This window comes from Corvus moneduloides, chromosome 21 (genome assembly GCF_009650955.1).
Source record: "Corvus moneduloides isolate bCorMon1 chromosome 21, bCorMon1.pri, whole genome shotgun sequence".
NCBI classification, from domain to species: Eukaryota; Metazoa; Chordata; class Aves; order Passeriformes; family Corvidae; genus Corvus; species Corvus moneduloides.
Window position 1 is genome coordinate 5748733 of NC_045496.1, and position 21413 is coordinate 5770145.

The 21413-nt window shown below is 46.3% G+C and overlaps 2 protein-coding genes across 16 annotated transcripts in view; one reads left to right on the top strand and one right to left on the bottom strand.

The window, feature by feature from the left end:
- The first annotated feature begins 175 nt into the window (after nt 1-175).
- Nucleotides 176-15076, top strand: WDR34 (WD repeat domain 34). Of its 7 annotated transcripts, none has more exons than XR_004244108.1 (11): nt 191-550; nt 1209-1463; nt 2148-2257; nt 3287-3444; nt 3878-3987; nt 4706-4873; nt 5284-5516; nt 6261-6418; nt 7002-7335; nt 10789-11817; nt 12976-15076. XR_004244108.1 is itself a non-coding variant. In XM_032131119.1 (9 exons), the coding sequence occupies exons 1-8, from the start codon at nt 242-244 to the stop codon at nt 6424-6426; spliced, it is 1509 nt and encodes a 502-aa protein (XP_031987010.1). In that variant the 5' UTR covers nt 183-241; the 3' UTR covers nt 6427-6432; nt 7002-7084. The 7 variants fall into 7 exon arrangements, 2 of the variants coding, with proteins under 2 accessions (XP_031987010.1, XP_031987009.1); XR_004244109.1 differs by lacking the exon at nt 12976-15076 and having other exon boundaries at nt 10789-10944; nt 11629-11917; XR_004244110.1 differs by lacking the exon at nt 12976-15076 and having other exon boundaries at nt 187-547; nt 10789-11917.
- SPTAN1 (spectrin alpha, non-erythrocytic 1) overlaps nt 7404-21413 on the bottom strand; it is a 46301-nt gene continuing 32291 nt past the window's right edge. For 4 of the 9 annotated variants that reach the window (XM_032131110.1, XM_032131109.1, XM_032131111.1 and 1 more), the window contains 21 exons: nt 20273-20404; nt 19795-19932; nt 19339-19443; nt 18926-19134; nt 18099-18219; nt 17829-17950; nt 17221-17353; nt 16734-16832; nt 16297-16456; nt 15993-16069; nt 15636-15845; nt 15109-15405; nt 14513-14625; nt 13680-13697; nt 11841-11903; nt 10539-10593; nt 9825-10021; nt 9378-9431; nt 8820-8966; nt 8412-8559; nt 7404-7727 (listed from right to left, as the gene is read on the bottom strand). In XM_032131110.1, the coding sequence (XP_031987001.1) occupies nt 7602-7727; nt 8412-8559; nt 8820-8966; nt 9378-9431; nt 9825-10021; nt 10539-10593; nt 11841-11903; nt 13680-13697; nt 14513-14625; nt 15109-15405; nt 15636-15845; nt 15993-16069; nt 16297-16456; nt 16734-16832; nt 17221-17353; nt 17829-17950; nt 18099-18219; nt 18926-19134; nt 19339-19443; nt 19795-19932; nt 20273-20404 (2724 nt within the window). In that variant the 3' untranslated portion in view covers nt 7404-7601. The remainder of the gene's footprint in view (nt 7728-8411; nt 8560-8819; nt 8967-9377; nt 9432-9824; nt 10022-10538; nt 10594-11840; nt 11904-13679; nt 13698-14512; nt 14626-15108; nt 15406-15635; nt 15846-15992; nt 16070-16296; nt 16457-16733; nt 16833-17220; nt 17354-17828; nt 17951-18098; nt 18220-18925; nt 19135-19338; nt 19444-19794; nt 19933-20272; nt 20405-21413) is intronic. The other 5 variants (XM_032131117.1, XM_032131116.1, XM_032131114.1 and 2 more) reach the window with 2 other exon arrangements.

A 21413-nucleotide genomic window follows, 5' to 3' on the forward strand; every position in this document is an offset into this window, starting at 1 on the left:
GACTAGAGCTCCCCTCACGAGGCGGCCAATCCCCCCTCTCCGCCGCGCGCGGCTTTGTCGCCCCCTCCCCGCCGCCATCTTAACTCCGGGCAGCCCCGCGCCCTTCCCCTGTGCTGCCACTCGTGGCCGCGGCGGGACCAGCCGGGCCACAGCGCAGGGAGCGACCGAAGCGGAAGAAGAAGCCTCCGCCGCACCCACGGCCCTAACAACGGTGTCGGGATAACCCGCACCCCTCTCCCGCATGGAGCCGCCGCCCACCCAGCACAGCCGCTCCCCGCCCTTCCCCAACATGGCCCCGCCCCGCTCAGTGTGCCGCTCGCAGGCCGGCGGGCTCGGCGCTCGGGTGACGCCATCGCGCAGGGCCGGTCTCCATGGGAAACGGAGGCGCGGGCGGCGGGAGCGCGGCAGGCCGCGACCGCTGGGAGTGACCCCCGATCCCCCCAGGGACCGCCGGGCCCTCTCCGGTCCCGGCATGTTCGCGGACAGGACGGAACCCGGTGCCGACGTGCAGTCGCTGTGGAGGAGCGCCCGGAGCGCGCGCTGCGAGGTGGTGAGAGACCCCCGGGAAGCCCCGCTCCGCGCTCTTGTACCACCGGGCCGGGCAGGGCGCGGCTGTCAGGGCTGCGCCTTCCCCGGCCCTCCTGGGATCGTGCCCTGACGTGCCCCCTCCATGTTCGTCCGTGACCCCTCCGCAGGTCCCGCGGCTCCAGCGCGGCCCGGGACCGAGACCTCCCTCTCAGGGAGTTGTTGGCACCGTGCAGGGGCCGGGGACACCGGCTCTGTCCCTTCAGCGTTTTGCTGATTTAGTCCCTGTGTGCGAATCGGCAAAGAACAGCCCGTGCGGCTGCCGCCCCGCAGTTTGAGAATTGATAATTCTGCGCTGTCACCGTATGCGCTGCTCGCTCATTACTCTGGAGCTCGCTGCCTTCTTGCCTTCTCCCGTCCTTCCCATTCCGTGCTGTAAAGCACTGCCTGAATCTGACTGGCATTCGGGCATCTCTGCCTCAGATCAGATCATGAGAAAGTCACAAGCGCATCACCAACACCTAGGCAGGTACGAAGGTACCCTGTGTTTAACCATGAACCAGAGCTGTGCAGAGGGGCTGGAATGTCTCACTGAAATGGCAGGACGGGGAAGGTGCTTTGAATGCTTTGTGCAACGTTTGTTTCTCTGCTTGGTTTATAGACTGCCTGTCTTCTTTTACTAGAAAACTTGCCAGACTGGGAAAATTTCAACAGCAGAAGCTGCAGTGCAGTCTCATACAGCCCGAGACACTGCGGTGCAGACAGAACTGAGCAAAGATGCTGTCCAAGACTTCCAGCAAGAAGTCCAAGTAGATTACACTGGGCTTCTGTCATTCCTTCAGAGAGTGGAGGATGCTGTTATCAAAGAGCTAAATAAAAACTGGAAAAGTCATGCCTTTGATGGCTTTGAAGTGAACTGGACAGATCAGGATGAAACAGTAAGTGACAGAATTCAGGTCATTGTCCACACAGAGTTGGTTGCAGTTACTCTGTTAGTTCTAGTCCTTACTGCTGTAATTGTTCTTGCCAGGTTCTAATAATTAAACATTACCAGCTGAGTTGCCTTGGGGGTTTTTTTTTTGTCTTTCTCCTTCTTTGGTTAAACTGTTCTTCCTGCTGGTGACTGAGCTGTAGCAGCAGTGAGAGGAGGAAGCCTGCAGTTGGTGTAGGCTTTTCTTCAGCCCCTTCAAAGCACTCCAGCCTAGCAGGGATCTAGGAACAGTTGCAGTCAGTGAGTTGGCAGCTCTTCCTGCTTAGATTATGTTTGTTTAGTGCATGGTGCTCAGGAATGGAAGCAATTTGTATCAGACAGTACATGTTGGGACTGGCATTTTCAAACTGTTACTTGTGGAGCTCAGCGAGTGCCAGACTCGCACCTGGCAGCTGCTGTAAACTCTCAGGCACAGCCTTCCAGAGTGTGTACTCTCTTGAGAGGTTGTATTTGAGTGACCCTTGTGTTGTGGGTTTGTTTCTCAACAGGAATTCAACAACCTTTTCACATAAATTCTTCGACTGAGGAAACCCCACACTGTAATCACATGATCACATCAGCGGTGGGCACAAATCTCATTTCTCTCTGTTTGGGGATTGTTGCTTCAGTGCTTGGATTTGATCTCTTCCAGGTGTTGTGTTTGCATACCTTGTCATACCCAGAGGCTCAGGATCAAAACCTGCAGGTCACCAGTGTTTCATGGAATGCCACAGGATCTGTCATTGCATGTTCCTATGGCCGGTGAGTATCCGGATGGATTTGGGAGTGCAGCTGAGGCTGATGTGATGTCTCAGGCTGACCTGAGATCTAGATATGTTTGCTTTCTCTGCAGTAATACACTGACATATATATATGTATCTATATATACACACCCCTTATGCAAGTTAAATAATTAATCTTCAAAGTAACAAAATCTCAGTCAAGTCCTGAATTAGATCTTTTATTTCTTCTACCTTCCCCCCACCCTGAATATGGATACATGATCTTACTGATTTGTTTCTAGGTAGATTCTGTTTGAAAAATGTGAAGAGCAGATGCAGTTGCAAATATCTGTAGGTGAGGTTTGGGAGAATGTGCTTTATCTTCACTGCGATCGTGATGTTTAATGTGGTCTCTGAGCACCCTGGATGAACTTGGCACCTGTTCACGCATGTGCCTGGTGCCATGGACATGTAACAACACATGTTTAAGGATTTCTGAAATAAGGGTTGCACAAATCATTTGTCTAATCCATTAATGCCTGTAGCAGCTCCCTCTTTCTTGGCCCTACTGCTGCCCTTATTCTTTTTCTTTAATGCTCTCCTTTCCTTAGATTAAAAGCCTCAGCAAAAAGGGTATCCATGAGGGAATATGTAGGGAAGAGTAAAACAGGGCAAACCTGTATGTTAGTTGCTCCTTCTGCTCTCCCAGCCTACAACAGTTTGCAGATGAGGATGTGGTTTCTGTGTCTGTGGGTACCCTCAGCAGAATTCCTTCCATGAACTTTCCATATGCACCCTTTTGATTGTTCCCATTATTTGAATGGTGAGTAGGTCTTGGAATAGGGAAATTGTACCCGAAATTTACTGGCTAGCACTTTGTTGTAAGCACAGACATGTGCCCTGGCAGATCCTGGATAAACCAGCCCACAGAGAAGTTCCATCCTCTCATGATTCCTTCATGGGGGAACACAAAGCAGCACATTGAGGTGACCAGTGGGGTATCCCAGAGCTCTGCTGGACTGGGAGCCCCTGGAACACACAAGGCAAGATGTAGCTTTTTGTTTTTCAGGTTGGATGATGGGGACTGGAGCAGAGAAAAATCCTATGTTTGTACCTGGAATCTGGACAGAAGAGGGTTGAATCCACAGCACCCTGACCTGGTGGTGGATGTTCCCAGTTCTGTCATGTGCCTGGCTTTCCACCCCTCCCAACCATCACTGATAGCTGGTGGGTTGTTCTTACCTCAGACCATGCATGAAACATACCCTTTTTTCCTGCAGCCTGGATCCTTTGGTTTCTCTCTCCAAGTTCAGCCTCAGATTTCCTTTAAAAGGAGCAGTGTTGCAGCTCCTCAAAACTGAGGAACTGACGCCCACCAACACAGATAAGTGCACTGTTGCATCTGAACTGGGACTTGCTGCCTCTTCAGTGACATCTGCTTTTTTATCATCTTCTCAGAGAGAGGTGACAGAAGGAAATCCTGTCCTGGCTGTAAGGGAATAACATACTTATTTCAGCAGGGCAATATTCTCTTACACCAGACCTGGCTGTGCCCTGCACAGAGCTGCCCAACCTTTGAAGCTGGTGGGTCTGTTTCTGCCATTGCTCCATTTGTGCATTTGTTCTGAGCTGTCAGACCTCAGATGTTTTGTCCTTTCAGGTGGCCTGTTCAGTGGGGAGTTGGTGGTGTGGGACACCAGCAGGACAGAAGACCCTGTGATCTGGAGGACAGGGATGACAGATGACACCCACACTGACCCAGTCTATCAGGTAACAGAGAACATTAACAGCAGACAGGGCTGGGGCAGGTGAGAGTTGGCACTGCTCTTTGTCATCCCTTTGGTTCCCATCCACAGCCAGGCAGTTCACAGACATTGCAGCAGTTATATTCTTTTCTGGTTGGCTATTTTCCCCCAAATCTAGCTCCTGAACAGACACTTAGCCTGTAAAAAGTAACTTCTCCCAGTCCAGGATAAATGAAGAGCAGACCATTCTCAAACTGTAATCGTTTATTAAGGGAGATGCCGCCAGTGATACTTGGAGTGGTTTAAAAACACAAACGGCAAAGTGTCACTGATCCTTGGAAGCTTAAAGGCACAGGCTTTAAGGGGATTTACAAGCATGTCACGCGGTCTGGCTTCCTAAGGATTTTGCCTTCTGGGGCCTTGTGACTCTGGACATTCTGTGTATTTTTCTCATCTGATAGGAAAATGCTGTTGTTTGGAGCTGTGTGAAAGTGCCGTAAATGCCCATCCCAAAACTGAGGCCAGGTGAACCATAGAAACTGCAAAGGAGATTCAGCCTAAAAACCTGGCTGCATTTCTCTCCTTGCATCTGTGTCTGTGCCAGCTCCCAGCAGAAGCTGGTTTGGTACCAGGCTGATGCCTGGCTCTGCTCCTACGTCCGGGTAGATGGAGTCACCGCAGGCTGCATGGGCTGGGCAGTTGTGACAGTCCCCGTTGTCCTGAGCTCATGGCATTTGGAACAGGTTAACTGGTTACCTGACACCAAGCACAGAAACCACTCCCGGCTGTTGAGTGTGGCAACAGATGGTAAGATCCTCGTGTGGAGGGAGGAGCAGGATGGGCGGCTGGCCTTGGCCGAAGGATTTGCCATCGTGGCTCAGCAGATCCCTCGCAGCACTCGGCTGAAGAAGGTGAGTTCAGCAGCTCAAAGAGTGCTCTTTCCACAAAAACACTCTGAACCCTGGAGCCCAAGTGTCAGAACTTGCCCTGCTCCAAGAAGGGCCAGGAAGAGCCCCTTCTGAACATGCTAACCCTTGATGCACAGCTCCTTTACCATATGGAAATCATTCTTGGAAGACTGGCAACAGCTGAGGTTTTGCCATGCTCTAAAGAGAAGTTTCTGGGATGGAGAACTTCCTTGTAACGTTAATTTATGTGAACCCCGTTGTAGGAGGGATTCAGAGATTAAAGGCTGAGCAGAGCTAGAAACACAGAGCTGTCACCAGCGGTGCTGTGAACAGCCCACTGACGCCCCAGCAGGCTCTGCCCACGTGTGCCTCTCTCTGGAGCCCCAGCTGACACCAGCTCTCTCTTTCCCCAGATGGCCTGGGGAGAGGCAGCCGTGGGGGTGACCTCGCTGTCCTTCTCACACTTCGATCCTGGTGTGTTTGTTGTGGGCGTGGAAGGCGGGTATTCCCTGAGGTGCTCCACTGCAGCCCAGACTCCGGCTCTCCTGCGGCCGGGTGGCTCCGTTCCCCTCAGGGCACCGGCAGAACTCGCCTTCTCCCCTCATGCTGGACCTGTGTACTCTGTGAGCTGCTCGCCCTTCCACAGGCAAGTGCTGCGTGTGGGACACTATCGTTGCCAGGCTCTAAACACAGATTTTTCAAATAGCCCCTGGGGGTGTGTACAAGTTCCAAAAAAACGGTCACCTGGCATTGGGAACTTCCCGTTGTAGGAGAAACAACATCCATTGGCTCTGGTGAAGCTGCCTACTGGAATATGCTGCATCTGGGCACATGAGCAACATTAGCACATTCCTTAGATGATCCTGTTTGTTACAATTAAAACTCAGTTTAAAGCCAAGGAGATGAAAAAGTCCTTCACTTGGGCAGATCACTAAGTATCTTACTAAAGATTTTTCTGACATCAGAAAACTCACCAGTAGCTGCCAGAATTTAAATGAGAAGCTCCCATCTCTGCCAGCAATTCACCCCACCATCCGTGGAGGCCCCAAGCCCTGTTTGTGTGAAACATGCTGACAGCCCAGGTTTGCATTTAATTTGCATGAGACAAGCCCAGCTCGAACAATGTCCAGCTCTAGATCAGCAGTTCTCAGGCAGCCCTGGGCCACAACTCATCAGTGGTCAGTACAAGCCCTCATTAAGCTTAATTGAGGGCAGTAACAAAGCTACATCTCTACAGCCCACAGCACAGCCTGGCAATTGCTGCTTTAGGAAACACAGACCTTTAAAAAGCAGGAATATTGTCCAAGGTCATGCTCCTTGACTGATTTTTTGTTCTTTATCATTAGCAATAAAACAAGAAGAGTTGTGTCTTGCTTCCTCCCTCCCCCAGGAACCTCTTCCTGAGCTGTGGGACCGATGGCCAAGTTCACTTCCACTCCATGTTGCAGACACAGCCCCTCTTTGCTCTGCAGTTAGCCAAGAAATACCTGTTCTGTGTATGCTGGTCTCCAGTTCGACCACTGGTTTTTGCAGCTGCGTCTGGGGAAGGCAAGTAACTGCAGGTGCCTCCTCTTGAGCATAAAATTAAGGGTGTGGTGGGTATTAATTAGTCAAGTCGATTGTACTGGTTAGCAGATCCCACAAGCACAGAGCAGTGGCTGTTGTCTGCACTGTGTAATTAGTACAAAGGAGTAATTTCTAACTTTAGCAAGGCGACCCAGCACAGTTATTTTTCACTTCTGATGGTACCTTTAAATCTGTTGCCGCAGTCACGCACAGAAATACAGTACAGCAAGATCACTGTGGCTCAATCTATTTCCAGCTTGTTTTTGACATCTACTTCCAGAACTAATGGTTTAAAATGAGAACTTTTTCCTTAGAAAATTGCCCAAGCATTTTTGAGTTAAAGAATGGAGATTTCACGGAATTTGGCAAGCTGGTTTCAGGTTTCTGACAGCAGAACAAATCTGTGCTGCCTGCAGTGATGTCAGCTGTCTGTCACAGCCTAGACACCCATCAGCAGGGGAAACAGCTTAAAAATAACTCTCAGTCCCAGACTAAGCAGATACTCACCTGCTGTTAGATACGATGTCTGTTGCCATGAAGCTGCAATGAGTGTCTGTGTCTGCAGGAGAAGTGCACCTGTTTGACCTGGCGAGGAGCATTCAGAAGCCCACTGTGTCCCTGAAGCAGTCCATGAGCGACTGCCCCGTGTATTGTTTGGAATTTAACACCAAGCACACGCGGCTCCTGGCAGCAGGGGATGCTGCTGGGACAGTCAAAGTCTGGCAGCTGAGCTCTGACTTCACTGAGCAGGGACCAAAGGAAATGAGTTATCTGGAGCAGCTGGCAAGTGAGATCATGGACTAAGGCAGCAGCACAACAGCTATGTGAAGCTTGTAACTGCAATGACTCCAGGAACAGTTCCTCACTCACCTGTTCCAGCATTGGCCTGGAAAACTCAGGTAACCAACACCTGGAGTTGCCTCCATGTAACAGTTAAATTTGCATTTAGCCATTAAACACAAGATGATGTGGTTCGACCAGTAACTTTTATTGAAGCACACTGCAACATGTTTCTTTTCCCTAAGAGTTTTAAGCTAAGCACTTTAAGGTTACATCATAAAGTAACATTGATTATTGTAGAGCACAAAGAGAGAGAGACACATGCAGAGCTACAGTCAGCAAACGTGAGCATGTCCTTTGCATCTTTTGGTACTAGTGTTTCAGATCAATTCACAAAGAGTGAACGTGTAAATTCTATGTAGTCATAGGCAGAAGGCAGTTCCCTGCCCTTGCCATCCATGTAGGGTTTCATGTGAGAGATGCAATAATCGGCCTGTTCCCGGGTCAGGTTCTGAAAGAGAGAACAGCGAGGGGGTGAGAGGGCTCTGGGGCTGCCAAGGGGCATTGACAGGCAGCCCTCCCATTCCCCAGGGCAGAAACCAGAGCAGCACAACTACACCCAGGATGGAAATGCTCTCGCTGTTGGTACTATTTGGTTACAGGTTGGAAGACCTGACCAGAGTCTTCCCACCAAATAGAAGACAGAACAGGTAACTGGCACAAGGAAGCACTGCAAACTCTTATTTCCCTGCCAGCTGGTGGTATTCAGACAGGAAAAACTTGCTGTCTTGGCAGGGCAGCAAGAGGGAGGAGATGTTCATACTGTATAAGCTTAGGCTCAAGCTTTTCCTTTGAATCACTGTCTGGAAAAACATCCCCCTCTAGTTTCCCAAATGATGGAGGGGAAGCTCCAAGTTCTGAGGACAGTGCATTCCCTTCCAGGCCTTGGAGTAGCTCTTGTTTTACTGAACCTGATCAGTTCTTTGATATGTAAAGCTTTTCCTCTTCCTCTATAGAGCCAAGAAAGCAACTGAGTAAGGCTGTCACAGCAATTTCTGTGTTTGCTGCAGGGGATCTCCTGGCAGGGTCAGAACTGAGCCCCAGTGACATGAGCCTCCAAGCCACTAGTGCTGGGCTTCATCTATGAACAAAAGTCTTGTGTGTTCCTCCCTGGGGGTTGACAACCAGCACTTACCTGGTAGAGCTCCTCCTTGGTCACGTAGGGCTTCCCCTCGGAGCTGAGGGCACGGAAAGCGCTCTCGATCTCCTCGCTGGATTTCACGTTCTCCGTTTCCCGGCTAATCATGAAGGCCATGTACTCCTGCAGCGAGACATGTCCATCCCTGCCAGAGAAACACACTGTGAGCACCCAGAGCACAGCACTAGAGGGCCTGGAACTGTTCTGGAAGGAGTGGAAGTCTTAACGCAGGAGACTCAACACCAGATCATTCTCTGAATTTCTTCTTTACAAATGACAGTCTTGCCTTCCTAAAAGCTTTCACGCGAGTCATTGTAAAAATAACCACAGCTCTCAGCCTGTGAAGGACCTTCCAGCCAACACCTCTGTGTATTTTACAGTACAAGAAAGGTCCAACCCACGTACCTGTTGGGATCTACAGTGTCAAGAATAGACTCAAACTCAGGGTCTGGCTCTCCTTCCTCAACCATGGGCAGATCGTAGCCGAGAGAGCGCAAGCAAGACTTAAACTCCTGGTGATTAAGTCGTCCAGATTTGTCCTTGTCAAAGTGCCTAAAAACATAAAAACAGAACCCACATGTGTCAGTTATTGAATCCTGAGAGCTGTAAATGGGGCTGAAAACTACATCAAGGTTATAACCAACCCCTATTCTGGACAAATGAGTTTGTATCAATAAAAAATTGTATCTAGCATACATGAAAAATACACACAAATTCTTAACTTTGCTTGAAAATCACCCCTCCCCCACAAAAAAAACCCCCAGCTGTATTCCCAGCTGGAATGCATTGGCACTGCCAGCTGCAGGGGCTGGAGGCTGTTGCCCTCTGGCAGAGAATGGAACAGCTCGGAACAAAGTGGGGCAGACAACAAAGGAGCCACAAATGGGTCCTGTAAACAGGAGCCATCCATGTGCCAGGAGTATCTCCCAAGGCTTCCTCTCTCATGTGTTCCCTGCAACTCACTTGAACATCATGCTGAATTCCTTCAGGGCCTCCTCGGTGACTCCAGTGGTGTTCCTGAAAAGGAAGCAGCAAAGCTGATTAACAGTTCCTGAGCTGTGGTACTCCGAGTCCAGCAGCTGCACCACATGGTGAGGACACAGGAACAACCAACCATTCAGTGTGGGAACACTTGTACACACTTATTCCACAGAATAAAACTGTTCCACTAAGATCCCACCACTGCTCATGGCCAATGGGAGCTATTCCAAAACTGCCCACTTCATCCCTCTGAAGGGAACTGGGAGGTGGTGGGGATGTGGAAGCCCACTGCATCCATTGGTCTGAGCACAGGAGACTCCTTGGCACAGACCATGCAAGGCTGGCTGCAGGCACGAGCAGCTGTGGCTCCTGTCTTTCCCCCCTCCCCGCCACTCAGACACTTCAAACCACATGTGGGCCAGGCAGTACCGGGCTTGGATCTGCTGTTCCAGGTTGTGTTGCATCCTCATCCCCAGCTGGTCCAGCTGGTCCCACTGCTGTGCCAGCCCCACAGTGCTGTGTTCTGTGTATTTGTTGTCCAAGATAAGTGCCTCTTCCATGGCTGCTCCAAGGTCCTCAATCTTCTTCAGCTGGCTCCTCATAGCTCGGATCTCTTGGTGCTTGCGCTGTGAGAAGGGAGCAAAGAGGAGAGAAATCATGGAGCACCAAAAAAAAAAAAAAAACCAACTACCTTAAAAAGTTAGAACAGAGGCTGGCAGGGGAGGAAGGGTTGTACTTTTCTCTTTCTCCTAGGACTTTATGTACATAATACCGGGATTTGTGAAATAAGACTCAGAGCAATGTTCACCTTCATGCTTGCTATTGGAAACCAGGGCTTGCAAACCAGTTCTGGAGACTAAAAAACCTCTTAGGTTCATGGGAAGTATGCTGAAAATACTGTATCCTCTCTCCCCTAGCCCACCTCCTTTAGGAAAAAGGAAAACTTCATCAGTGTTGTTTAATGGCCTGTGATGTAAGTAGACATCAGATACGTAAATAGATAATCCCAGAGGTCTCTTCAGTATTCCAAATGTCTAAAATCAATTAAGATTTTCCCATATAATTACATGCATTTCCCTTTCCCACCCTGTGTTCCCAAGCCAGCTGAAAATGCTGTTTTAGCCATAGGTGCACATCACTTACTTTAGTAGCTTCCAGCTGTGACTCCAACGTTCCCGATTCCTCCACCATACATGATCTAAACACAGAACAACAGTGAGAGAAGGCACTTATCTCGAAAAAAAAGGCATGTGGGGCTTGAAATTAACAGTCCTTCCTTGAAATGAAAAATCCTTTCAGGTATTTAAACACTGGTTTTGTGTTTTGTTTATTCTGACTCATCCTATTTCAGACTGACACTGTACATTTTTTTGATTCTTATTTCTGTATATAGTTAATTTCTAGCCCCATTTGAAAGGCAACGTGATCAGCAGCCACACTTCATGCCAGACTGAAAGCACCCGCTTTACTGGACCTCATGGAATTAGAATTTAGTGCAGTTCCACCCCCCTGCCCCGTGCCCAGCACACACCACACACACCAACTGCAGGTGAGTCACTGGGGATGGGCTGTATTTGCAGTCAGGTACAGGAGCTCTACAAAGATGTGTTACAAAGGGGAAAATGAGGGTAAAAAAAGATGGTGAGAACTACTGGTTTGGTTGAAAAGTAATCTTAATGAGGCATAATCCTTGCAGAGAGCTACAGACCTCTGCTGCTCAGCAGTGCCTGGTGGAAAAGTGCCTTTCCCACCCCACCTCTCCATGCTGCACCCAGAGCAGCCGAGGCTCAGCCACTCTGCCCAGTGATTTCCACCCTGACCTTTACATGCAGGTCACCACTGTGGCCAGGGGCTCCAAGATCTCCTTCACACAGACTAGCTATGGACAGTCTCTGGATGCTGCTTTTCCCCCACCCCAAGATCTCAAGCAATTTCTAAGCAGCCGTGTTTGGGAATCTCTGTCCTTCCAACATGTACGGTGAGAGCTCGCACTGGATGACCCACACATGGACAGTGAGTCTGGGTGCTGTGCAGGTAGGGTGTCCTCTGACTCAGGTATTTAAGTTCCTAAAACCTGAATATCTGTTATTTCAGTCACTAAAACCAGTTTTTCATCCCCACTGGACTCTGTACTCCCACATGCTTTTGAGCTTCTTGAGAATGGGGATTTCAAGTGCTGAATTATTCTGTAGCAATGAAAATGCACCAAACATCTGGGTGTTTCTCACCACAGGGTTAAGGCTCAGACTCAATGCCCGCCTAGAGATGAAGCGCGCACCCAGAGCCTTGAGCAGGAAGCTGGGAACCAACCGTGGAAAGAACCAACAGGGAAACAAACCTCCAAGCATCTCTAAGCCGTGAAAGTTAGTTGGAAGGAAAGCGAGCCTTGGAATTAAAGAGTGCGTTTGAAAACCAAAGTGAGGTAAGAAAATAAGAGGAAAAAACCTTCCAGATAGATCATCCCCAACTTCATACTGATAGACACGAATGACACGACGATATGCTATGCTAGTCAAAGGAAAGAAACCAAGTAAATTCCAAAAAGGAAGAAAGAAAGAACAGAGGAAAGAACACACCAAAACACGACCACTGCAGTGGAGCCACACTCCAAGCCAGCACTGCCTTGCAGCAAACACAAGCAAGTTCTTAATGAGAGAAAATTATTTAAATGCTGATTGCACATACACAAAAATAAACTGTTATTATTTTAGTGTAAGTCACAAAAAAGTGAGTCTCGCTAAGAGACAAACTGAAGTTTTGCAGTTAACTCATCTACAGATTGTTTAAAAGCATTTTTCTTCCTAAACTCCAAATTGTTCTTACTCCCTTTCCCCAAAGAACATCCTTCCCAGGCAGTGCTGGGCACACACAAGCTGCAAAGCAAGGAGTGTGCACAGCAGCTCTTCTCCTGACACTTCCCTGAAGCTCTGCCTTCCCTCTTGCCAAGCCAGGCTAAGCACAGCCAGTGCCTCTTGGAACTAAATCCATGTTTTTTATCTATTCACACAGAATTAGGGACAAATTCTGCCTGGCGTATCAGCAGCCCTCTGGTAATTTGTTCAACAAAAGAGCCTGGCATGAGGATCTCTAACTCTGACCCTGCATCTTTCAGTGAATGGCTCCTTTCTGTTCACTCGTTCTTGGATACCAGAATTAATCTACAACACTACTTGACAAAGGAGCAGGGAATTCAGCATCCATTCCAGGAAAATCTGCTCCCTTCCATTAAACTGTACAACAAAAACAGGGCAAACTATTTTTATCTGGCAGAACACAAGAGACTGTGATCATTACAGAGCAAATAAGCAGCAGAATTATCTGCTAAGATTCCATTCTTTTATTAAGAAAAGCTTTCTCTTTAGGAGCAAGGCCCTGGCCTCCTCCAGCCCTGTGCACAGGCTCACACACAGCCTCTACCCTGGTCCAGACACTGTTTGTTGGCATTTGACATCACATCACAAAGCTTCCACTGTGCTCAGACTCGTCCTGCTGAAGAAATTTAAACTGGACAGACACATTTGCAGAAGCTTTGGTAGTCTGAAAACATTTCAAGATCTTATTATTTCCTTTCCACTTCCAGAAAAATGGCCAGCATACATTCTCATCAGGAACTATTCCTGTGGACACAGAGTGGGCTTAAAACTGCTGGCAAACTCCAACGGCTCCATGGATTCATGTTGGAAGGTTGGTTTTCTCCTGTCAAGGATGAAATCTGTGTGGGCCATGTTCTGCAGAAGATTAAAAATGGACAGTTCATATTTGCAGACTACAGAGTTTTAAGATACGTAATTTCAGCAAAATGTTGTTGTAAGAATCTTCCCTTCTCCTTATCAAAACCAGTCAATACTTTGGGGATTTCATTGTTCTCAGAACAGCTATGGTCAAATGGTTTATTTCACTAAGCCAGTCTCTTAAGCTGAAAAACTACAAATGTCAGAATAGCCTGCCTTTGGAAAGCAGCTACATTCTCACATATCTTCTCAAATTAGGGGCCTTTTCCTGTGCAAGCCCTCAGAGAAAGCAAGAGCAAAAGTCAGGACTTCCATGGTGTGCCAGTGGCTGCCCATTTTAATTCCGCTTTTGACTAGGAAATTATGTTTCTACTGGTTTATAGTTAACTACTCCATAATCTTGTTTCCTGTGTCTGTGCACCTCAGCAAAAGGTTGCTCTTTTCAAATAAAAGGGGTTTGAGTGCAGCTTTCACAAGCGATGTAACAACAGGAGAAAACACACAGAGCAGAACACATGACCAAAATCTGAAAGATATAAAATTCAATACTAACCCATCTAGTAGGTAAGTCCTGTAGAATGTGAAGATCCAAACATCAGGCAGCAGGACAGAGACAAGACAGTAAGAGAGGGACAGAGATTCGGGTGGGAAGCAAACATCAAAAAGTTAAAAAATCATATTTATATTTCATTATTTCATGAAGACACATACAGAACTATTTGTAAACACACAGACAGAATCACAGGGTTACAGGGAACAGAAGTCACCTCCTCTGACCCCCAACCTAAGCCTGTCAGAGCTGCTGACAGCACTGACTGAGCACGGAGACCTGCAATGCTCAACCTTGAGAGTTTTTATTTCTAACACGGTTGTTAAATCTTTACTCCCTCGCCTTTGAGAGGGTTATTATTAGACAGCAGCCCAGAGAAATGATTACGAAGTTTTAAGCTTTTTTGACATCTTCTTTCTCTAGTTGAACTCCAGTAAGATTCCAAATACACTACTCAATACAAAAGGGGCATTAACAGAAATGCCTCTGGCACTTCAGAGTCTGCTTGGAGCTATTAGTGCTCTATCTCCCCAGCTGTGCTGCAGCCTAGTTCAGGAATAACTGGAGAAAAATGAAGTCCTGGATAACTGGAATTACTGCAGAAAAATGAATTCAGAAATAGGAACATTTTTGAAGTCTGGTGTTTCAGGGCTTTCCTGTCCCCTGTAGCTAATGGGGCCTCCCTCAAATCCCAGCTGCATGGAATGGACAAGTCCTGATGAGCTGTTTTTCAGGAGGAAACATTTACAGCTTTGACAGTCCAAAGAGATGGAGGATGCACACAAATACTACCTAAGGAATTCTCTAAAGGCAAGTTCTGGAAAGACAAACTATACCTGGTCTCCTGAATCCACTGATGGAAGGCATTGGCATGCTGAGCAAATTCCTGACGCAGTTTGTCATTTTCTTCCTGCCTTCGCTGTTCCTTCTGCAGCTCCAGTTCACGTTCCTGAGAAATGAACAACAGTAATTTCAGAGAAATAAAGGGACTGGTCTCATCCTGTAGCAGAAAGAAAAAGCTAAAAGCTGCATCCAAGCACAGGTGTAAGCCTCAAAACAAGATTGAGTACTCAGTGTCCTGGACATCTATAGAAAAGCATCTCAAGTGGTAATTCAGAACTGAAGCCCTGAGAACTGGAATTGAACCAGCAGTTGCTTCACTGCACAGCAGAGAAGTTAAATTTCTATTCCAGTTAGGACGTGAGACACAAGTGCTTTGCCTTTGGAAGAACCACAAACAGAAAACCATGAGAACAACTGACAATAGCACAAGTTTATAGTTAATGGCAATTTTTCTTTGCTCACAAATTTTGAGATATTTTGACCTGTATTATGGTGACAAGCTCTTGTACCCATTAACTCAAGAGAACAACTTCCAGGGACAACTGAAAGGTCATGAACTTTGAAGAGAATCTTTCTCTTACTGACTTGCCTTGATAATTTTCTGCAGATTCCTCCAGGTTTCTTCAAGAGCCTCCATAGTGAACCAAGTGTAGGGGTTGGAGGCCACACGGAAACTCTTGATCTGGCGATCGAGCTCTGCCAGCTGGTTGAAATCAGCTTGGGCAGAACTTAGGGAGGAACGGAAAGCGTCGTGAGCTTCTCTCAGGGCTTTGATTTCTTCCAGTGAGTTGCAGCGCACAGGATCCGTCAGGTCCTCCTCAGCATTCTCAAACCAACTGTTGAAGGCAGAGGCCTTCTTCGCAAAGGTCAGGAACAGATCCTCAACCTTGAAAAGAGAAAAGATCCAGTTGTTCAGTAATGCAAATATTCTGTATGAGCTCATCTGGAATTAACATGCATCAGTAAGAGTTTGCCTTGCAAGCGTCTCGGAAATGCTTACGTTAAGTCTCCATAATCATTAGTTGCAAAAGCATGAACAAAGTACAGAAGTTGCAAGTCTGTACATTTTATCAAGTGCACAATTAGATTTTTGTGGCCCCATGGCTGGCCACTCACTTTTCTGAAGTGCTCCTGAGCCTCCAAGAGTTTCTTTTTCCTGGTAGCAGAATTAGCCAGTAGCTGATTCCAGCGTTTCATCAAGGAAGCATGCCGGGCCTCAATGGCCTTGGACTGGATGTGCTTGGCTGCGAGCAGCTGGTCTTTCAGAGCAGTGATGTTTGCAATTCCCTCCTGCTGGAAAGCCTGAAGTCCAGCATCAAACGTTTCCTGAAGCATTAGAAGAACAAAAGATATTTTAGATTGTATTTTTCTTTAACCTTTCCCATACCCTGCGTATATTTCAAACATGGATTCTTGTGTAGAAGAGTTCAGCTGTTCCCTCCCTCACGGGGTGGCAGCAGCATCACCACTGACCTGTTTGGTGAGCAAGGTTTGCACTGAAGAGAGGTCACGTCCATAATCATCTGTCTTCAGACTGTTTTCCTTCTCCCCTGAAAAATGAAACAAATTTTGCAAAAATGTAATTTCTCCATTTTAAAATTCCCTCTATTCCAGATCAGGCTACTACAAAAATATAAAGCAGTGACAGCACTGCTGATTACTCTGGCTTTAGGTCTGCTTGTTACAACAGCACATGAGGAGCTACTGGAGACCTTTGGAAATGAAGGAGTTTAAGGTTTGTTTGTGACCAAATATTGTACTCCAGTACAGAACATACCTATCCATGACTCCACCACATCTGCTTTCCAGTTGAACTGGAGGAAGGCTGAGTTCTCATCCAGTTTGGCTTTCCTCTGAGCTGCTGCTTTCTCCAGATCTGACACCTTGCCTCTGAGCCCCTTCATCTTGGCAGTGATGTTCGCCTCGTGGTGATTGTTCTATGTGACAGGGAGGAAAAAAAAATATAGAATATAGGCATCCTGTATGATGTTAAAGTCATCTGAGGCATTCAGGACATTGGTGACAGAGCAAGGACTTCAGCTGAAAGATACTGTCTCAGAAACAGCTTTGAAAGCAAAACACCAACAGCTTATTCAGCCACAAAAAATGAGTAAGAGCTCTTTTCAAAGACATGACAGAGAAGAGCAAGTCTACTGTAAGAAGAAGATGTCCTGGGGAGCCTTTGAAGGTTTCTCTTTAGTAGTTCATGCTCACCTTTTTAATGAGATCCTCTCCATTAGCACAGACATCGTTCACTCTGTCCTTGTGGACAGTAAAATCAGTCTCAAATGCCTCGTGCTTCTTCAGCAAGCCCTGCAAATATGAGACACAGGCATTTCTAAAAATAATTTCTCACCATTTATTAAAAAGTAATTCATTTTATAAATCAGTTAGCATAAACTTTTTCTGACAAAAATTAATCTTAGCTGGTTAGCACAACTTACTGATTTTCTGTGGACAAAAGGAAACTGAGACTGACTTCCAATGAGGGGTCAAGAGATACAAAGCTACACCAAACTGCAAGTCATTTCTACAGGAAATAACAAACTTTGGATGCTTTTATAAAGTGAATTTATGTTTTTTACAATGTAGGCCTTCAAAAGGAACCAACAATAACCTCTAAATTGTAAAGACAGTTAAAGAAAAGGTTCGTTATGCTCTAACCAACGCAATAACAAAGTGCTGACAACTTCCTCCATACCTGGATAGCAGCAAGTGTGTCCCCATAATCCTCACTGGCTACCAGTGTCATTTTCTCATTGATCCAGGCTTCTTCTTCCTCAACATTTGCTACAAATTGCTGATACTCCAGAGACTCCTCCAGACGCTGACCCCTGTGTGGGAAAGGTAAAACTCGTCAGCGTTGCTTTATGGCATTAAGCTGTAAGATATAAAAGCAATGTGCAGAGCCTGAACCCTGTCATTCACACTTCACTCCTCTGGCAGCAGCCATGGCTGCAGCTCTAGGAATTCCTTGGACTACAAAGCCTGCAGCTGCCAAAGGACTGAAGCAAATTCTCTCCCAACAGCTTCTAATCAGGAAAAATCTCCCAGTAGTGGATTAAAGCCAGCTGATTACAAGTCCGTGGTTTCCAACTGGTGCAAGAAAAGGCTAAACACGACATACACCTCAAAGAGAGGCTCATGTTTCTACTGAGGAACACTGTCAATAGTCTTGTAGAGTCTGTGATCAGTGATAGGTGCTATTACATCATATTACTAATAATCCATACCCTGAAATTCTGTAAATCTGATCATTATGAGTCCACGTAGCTTTGAATTAATACTGAATTTTACAGAAGTTCATACCTAGCAGCTGCCAACTGTTTTAACTCCTTCCAGTGATCCACAAACTGAGCCAGTCTCTGCTGTATCTCCTCCTTTCCAATTGTGTTGTCATCTGAAAGCTTCTTCCCCGTGTCCAGAACACCCTGCAGAAAAACACAGTTATTGGAACATCACCTGCCTTCCTCATGTGCATTGTTTGGGGTCCAGCAAAATTACTGCTGGCTTTTATCTCCTGCACAAGCAAGAAGGGTGCTGCTGATAGAGAAATATGTCATGGGGAGAGGCATTTACCTGGATAGCAGGTTCGTGGGCAGCCAATTCTGCTTCTAAGCGCTTGTGTTTTTTCCTCAGATTCTGCACACCAGTCAGGTCTCTGCCATAGTCCTCTGAGCTAACCAACAGTTTCTTCTCTCTAAATTCAACAGAGAAGAGAGAAAGGTAAAATACGAAAATTACTTCTAAAGGTCCAACCTGATAAAGAAAACAAAAACCCCCTCAGATACACAACTGCTCTACATTGCACAAAGGTCTCGGATGTAAAACCTTGTGTACAACAGCAAATGGCTCTTGGCAGCACATTCCTGTGTGGGGGAAAGAAGGTGACAGAGGGCCCATCACTTATCTTTGAAGGACAGAATTGCTCTGTACTGTTTTCTTTTTAAAAATACAGATGCCTTTCGTAAAGTTGTCCAATTTTTGTTTGTTTTAAAAGCATGACAAAAGAAGTGCTCTAATTGGAATGATTTCTATCAGCCTCACTTCTTTCCCTCCTCCTGAGGTACTAACACCAATATGTAAAGACCATTTGATTAATTGCAACAACTGGCTAGCATCAAAAAAGCACTTGAAACTGAAAAAGGTTTGAATTTTTGGTAGGAGTTTTCCCAAAAAGACTAGAATGAAATTTTAGTTATTTGGTCCGAGTCTAAACTGTGTTATTCTTCTTACTGGGATTTGACCAAAGAAAACTAAAGATAAGAAACCACACCCAAAACAGTTTTTCCATAATGGCAGCAAAGGTGATTTCCTATAGACACACAGTTGTGGGAAGGCAGCTGTAAAGCCACACTAAAGGATATGAGTGTCGTTGGCAAGCCCAGAACTTCCCAAACACCCACTTGATCCAGGACTCCTCGTCGTCCATGTCACGGAAGAACTGGTGCAGGCGGTGGCTCTCGTTGAGCTTGGCACGGCGGGCGCTGGCCATGCCCTTGATGCGCTGGAAGCGCCCATTGATGGTCTCACGTTTGTCTTTCACTTGGGATGTGTCAAAGGCACTGCTGGTCATCAGACTGTCAGCCTGGCTGTTCAGGTCCTTCAGGCGGTCCTGGATATGTGGGAGAGAGTGAGCAGGGATTGCTCAGGTCTTGTTTCTCTGCTCATTATGTCAGGATGAAAATCAGAATCTGACTCGTTTTGTTAAAAACCACATTCTGACAAGTCTGTGACTGCAGCAGGTATCAGGAGTTATACCTAGAGAATTTGCTTATGACTATGATTTATCTTCCAAAACTGAAAGAGAAAGCAATACCTCATGAGCAGATATATCAGCTTCCAGTAACTGGTGTTTCTTCAAAAGGTTGTTAACAGATGCCAAGTCCTTCCCATAGTCTTCAGATGCCAACAAAGCCTCCACCTGGGGATGGAGAAGGAAACGTGGAACGAAGAACAAATTGTGTTTCACAAACTCCTTGAAACTATAATGCTGTAAAACCATGCAAATTACTTCTCAATTTTCTACTAAGCCTTCACCTTGTCACCTGTTTAATACCTAAAAAGTTCCATGCAAATTTGCTTCTTCTCACCTTATTGTTTATAACTAATAACATGAACACATCCACAAGAATTTTACTAGTAATAAAGTTTTTTTTTAAATAAACCTAGACTTGCTCAAAGGTAAACAGTGCTCCACAAAATCTAACATCAGCAAAAGTAATACAAACTTAAAAAAAGAAGTCTCACAAGTAATTAATTCCCATCTTATTACCTCTGAAAGCCAAAAGTCAAAGTCCTTGATTCCAGTATTGAAATTCTGTTGCTTATTAGCTTCTTTCAGTTTCTGACTCTTCTCTGCTGATTTCTGTACCAGGAATTGCCACTGGTCAGCCAGGGCAGCCAGGCGTGCCTATCGGAAAGTGGGAAAGATAAGTAAACGTCACAAAAGAAAAATGAAAAAAGTTCTGATAAACACAAAACCAGACCATGGTGGAGGTTTTGCTGTTGATTCCAGATACGCAAGTTAGAGTCAGCATTTTGTACTGCCCAGCTATAATTTACATGTCAGTCACAGGATCAGAAAATTTATCCTCCTTGAGACTGAAGCAGAATAATTCACATGATTTACACTGTGTAGTTGAAGTACAAAAGCTTCTATAAAGCAAGATTTGTTCTAGAGGGACACTGTCTGGACTCAATTACCCAAACACTGCTCAAAGCAAAGCCAAGCAAGACTTGAAGGTGCCCACCTTGACGGCGTCCTCGCTGCCAGCACACGCGCCCCTCTCGATGAGGGAGTTGCCCATGTCAATGACGCCACGGATGCGGTCAGCGTTGGCATGGAGCTCGGCTTCAAAGGCCTGGTGCTTCTGGTGTTTGCTCTGCAAGGACAGACCCAACACCATCAGACACTGCACAAAGGGCTCCTCCATTGTTCTCATGGGCTGGGGTGTCATAAGCTTCATGTGCAGGCTGAGCTGAGGAAGTCCTCTCTGGGTAGGGTATTTACTGCTCACTCCAATGGTTACTCTCATTACCTGAGTAACCACCAAGTTTTGACCTGGCAAAACTGTGGGTGAGCTGAGACACAGAACTCTGGCAGTGTATTCTGTATTTCACATGAACATGATGTTCTGCATTTTCACGGGTGCCAATGCAAAATTCCCTGCACTGAGCTGAGCTGTTACTGCAGTAAAGATTGCTCATTTTCAATGCACCCCTTTGAAAAGCAGCAATTACACATACCCTGAGTAGAGTAGATCATCCTTTCTACTCCTACAGTAACTGCACAAATTCCTACTTCCCTTCCTAATCCATAGGTAATTAACAGAAATCACTGCTCCAGCTTATCTGCTTTCTGCACAGTTGTGATATTAGCCATACACAGCCCCATTATATATATATAAAAATAGTGAATTAACAGCCAAAAACTTCTATAAAAACATAACTGAATTATTTGGTAAGAATTTTTCTCTGCCAAGTTGAGAGCACCATGAGAACAACAGGAGCCTCGGTGTGGGAAGGAGTGTGCAGCTCTCATGTATCCACGATCCATCCACCCACCAGGAATATGACAATAGCACAAAAGTGACAAGACAGAATTTGCAAGTATAAACTGGAAATGCTAGTGACATTGGACATGGGTAGAGAGTGTCCTAGAGAATGGAATGAAAGGAAATGTTAGATTAAAAATAAAAAAGGAAAAATACTATGGCGCTGGTATGAGAAATTCTGCATGAACTGCTTCATTTTGGGAACTGTAAACCCAAATCCTGAGATTATAAAAGCATGTCCCTCAAAGCTAGATCCACCAACTTGGAAAATTCAATTTAAAAGTTGCCAGTTGCGTATCTCCATAGAATTACCATGACAACAAATTGCAGACAAGCC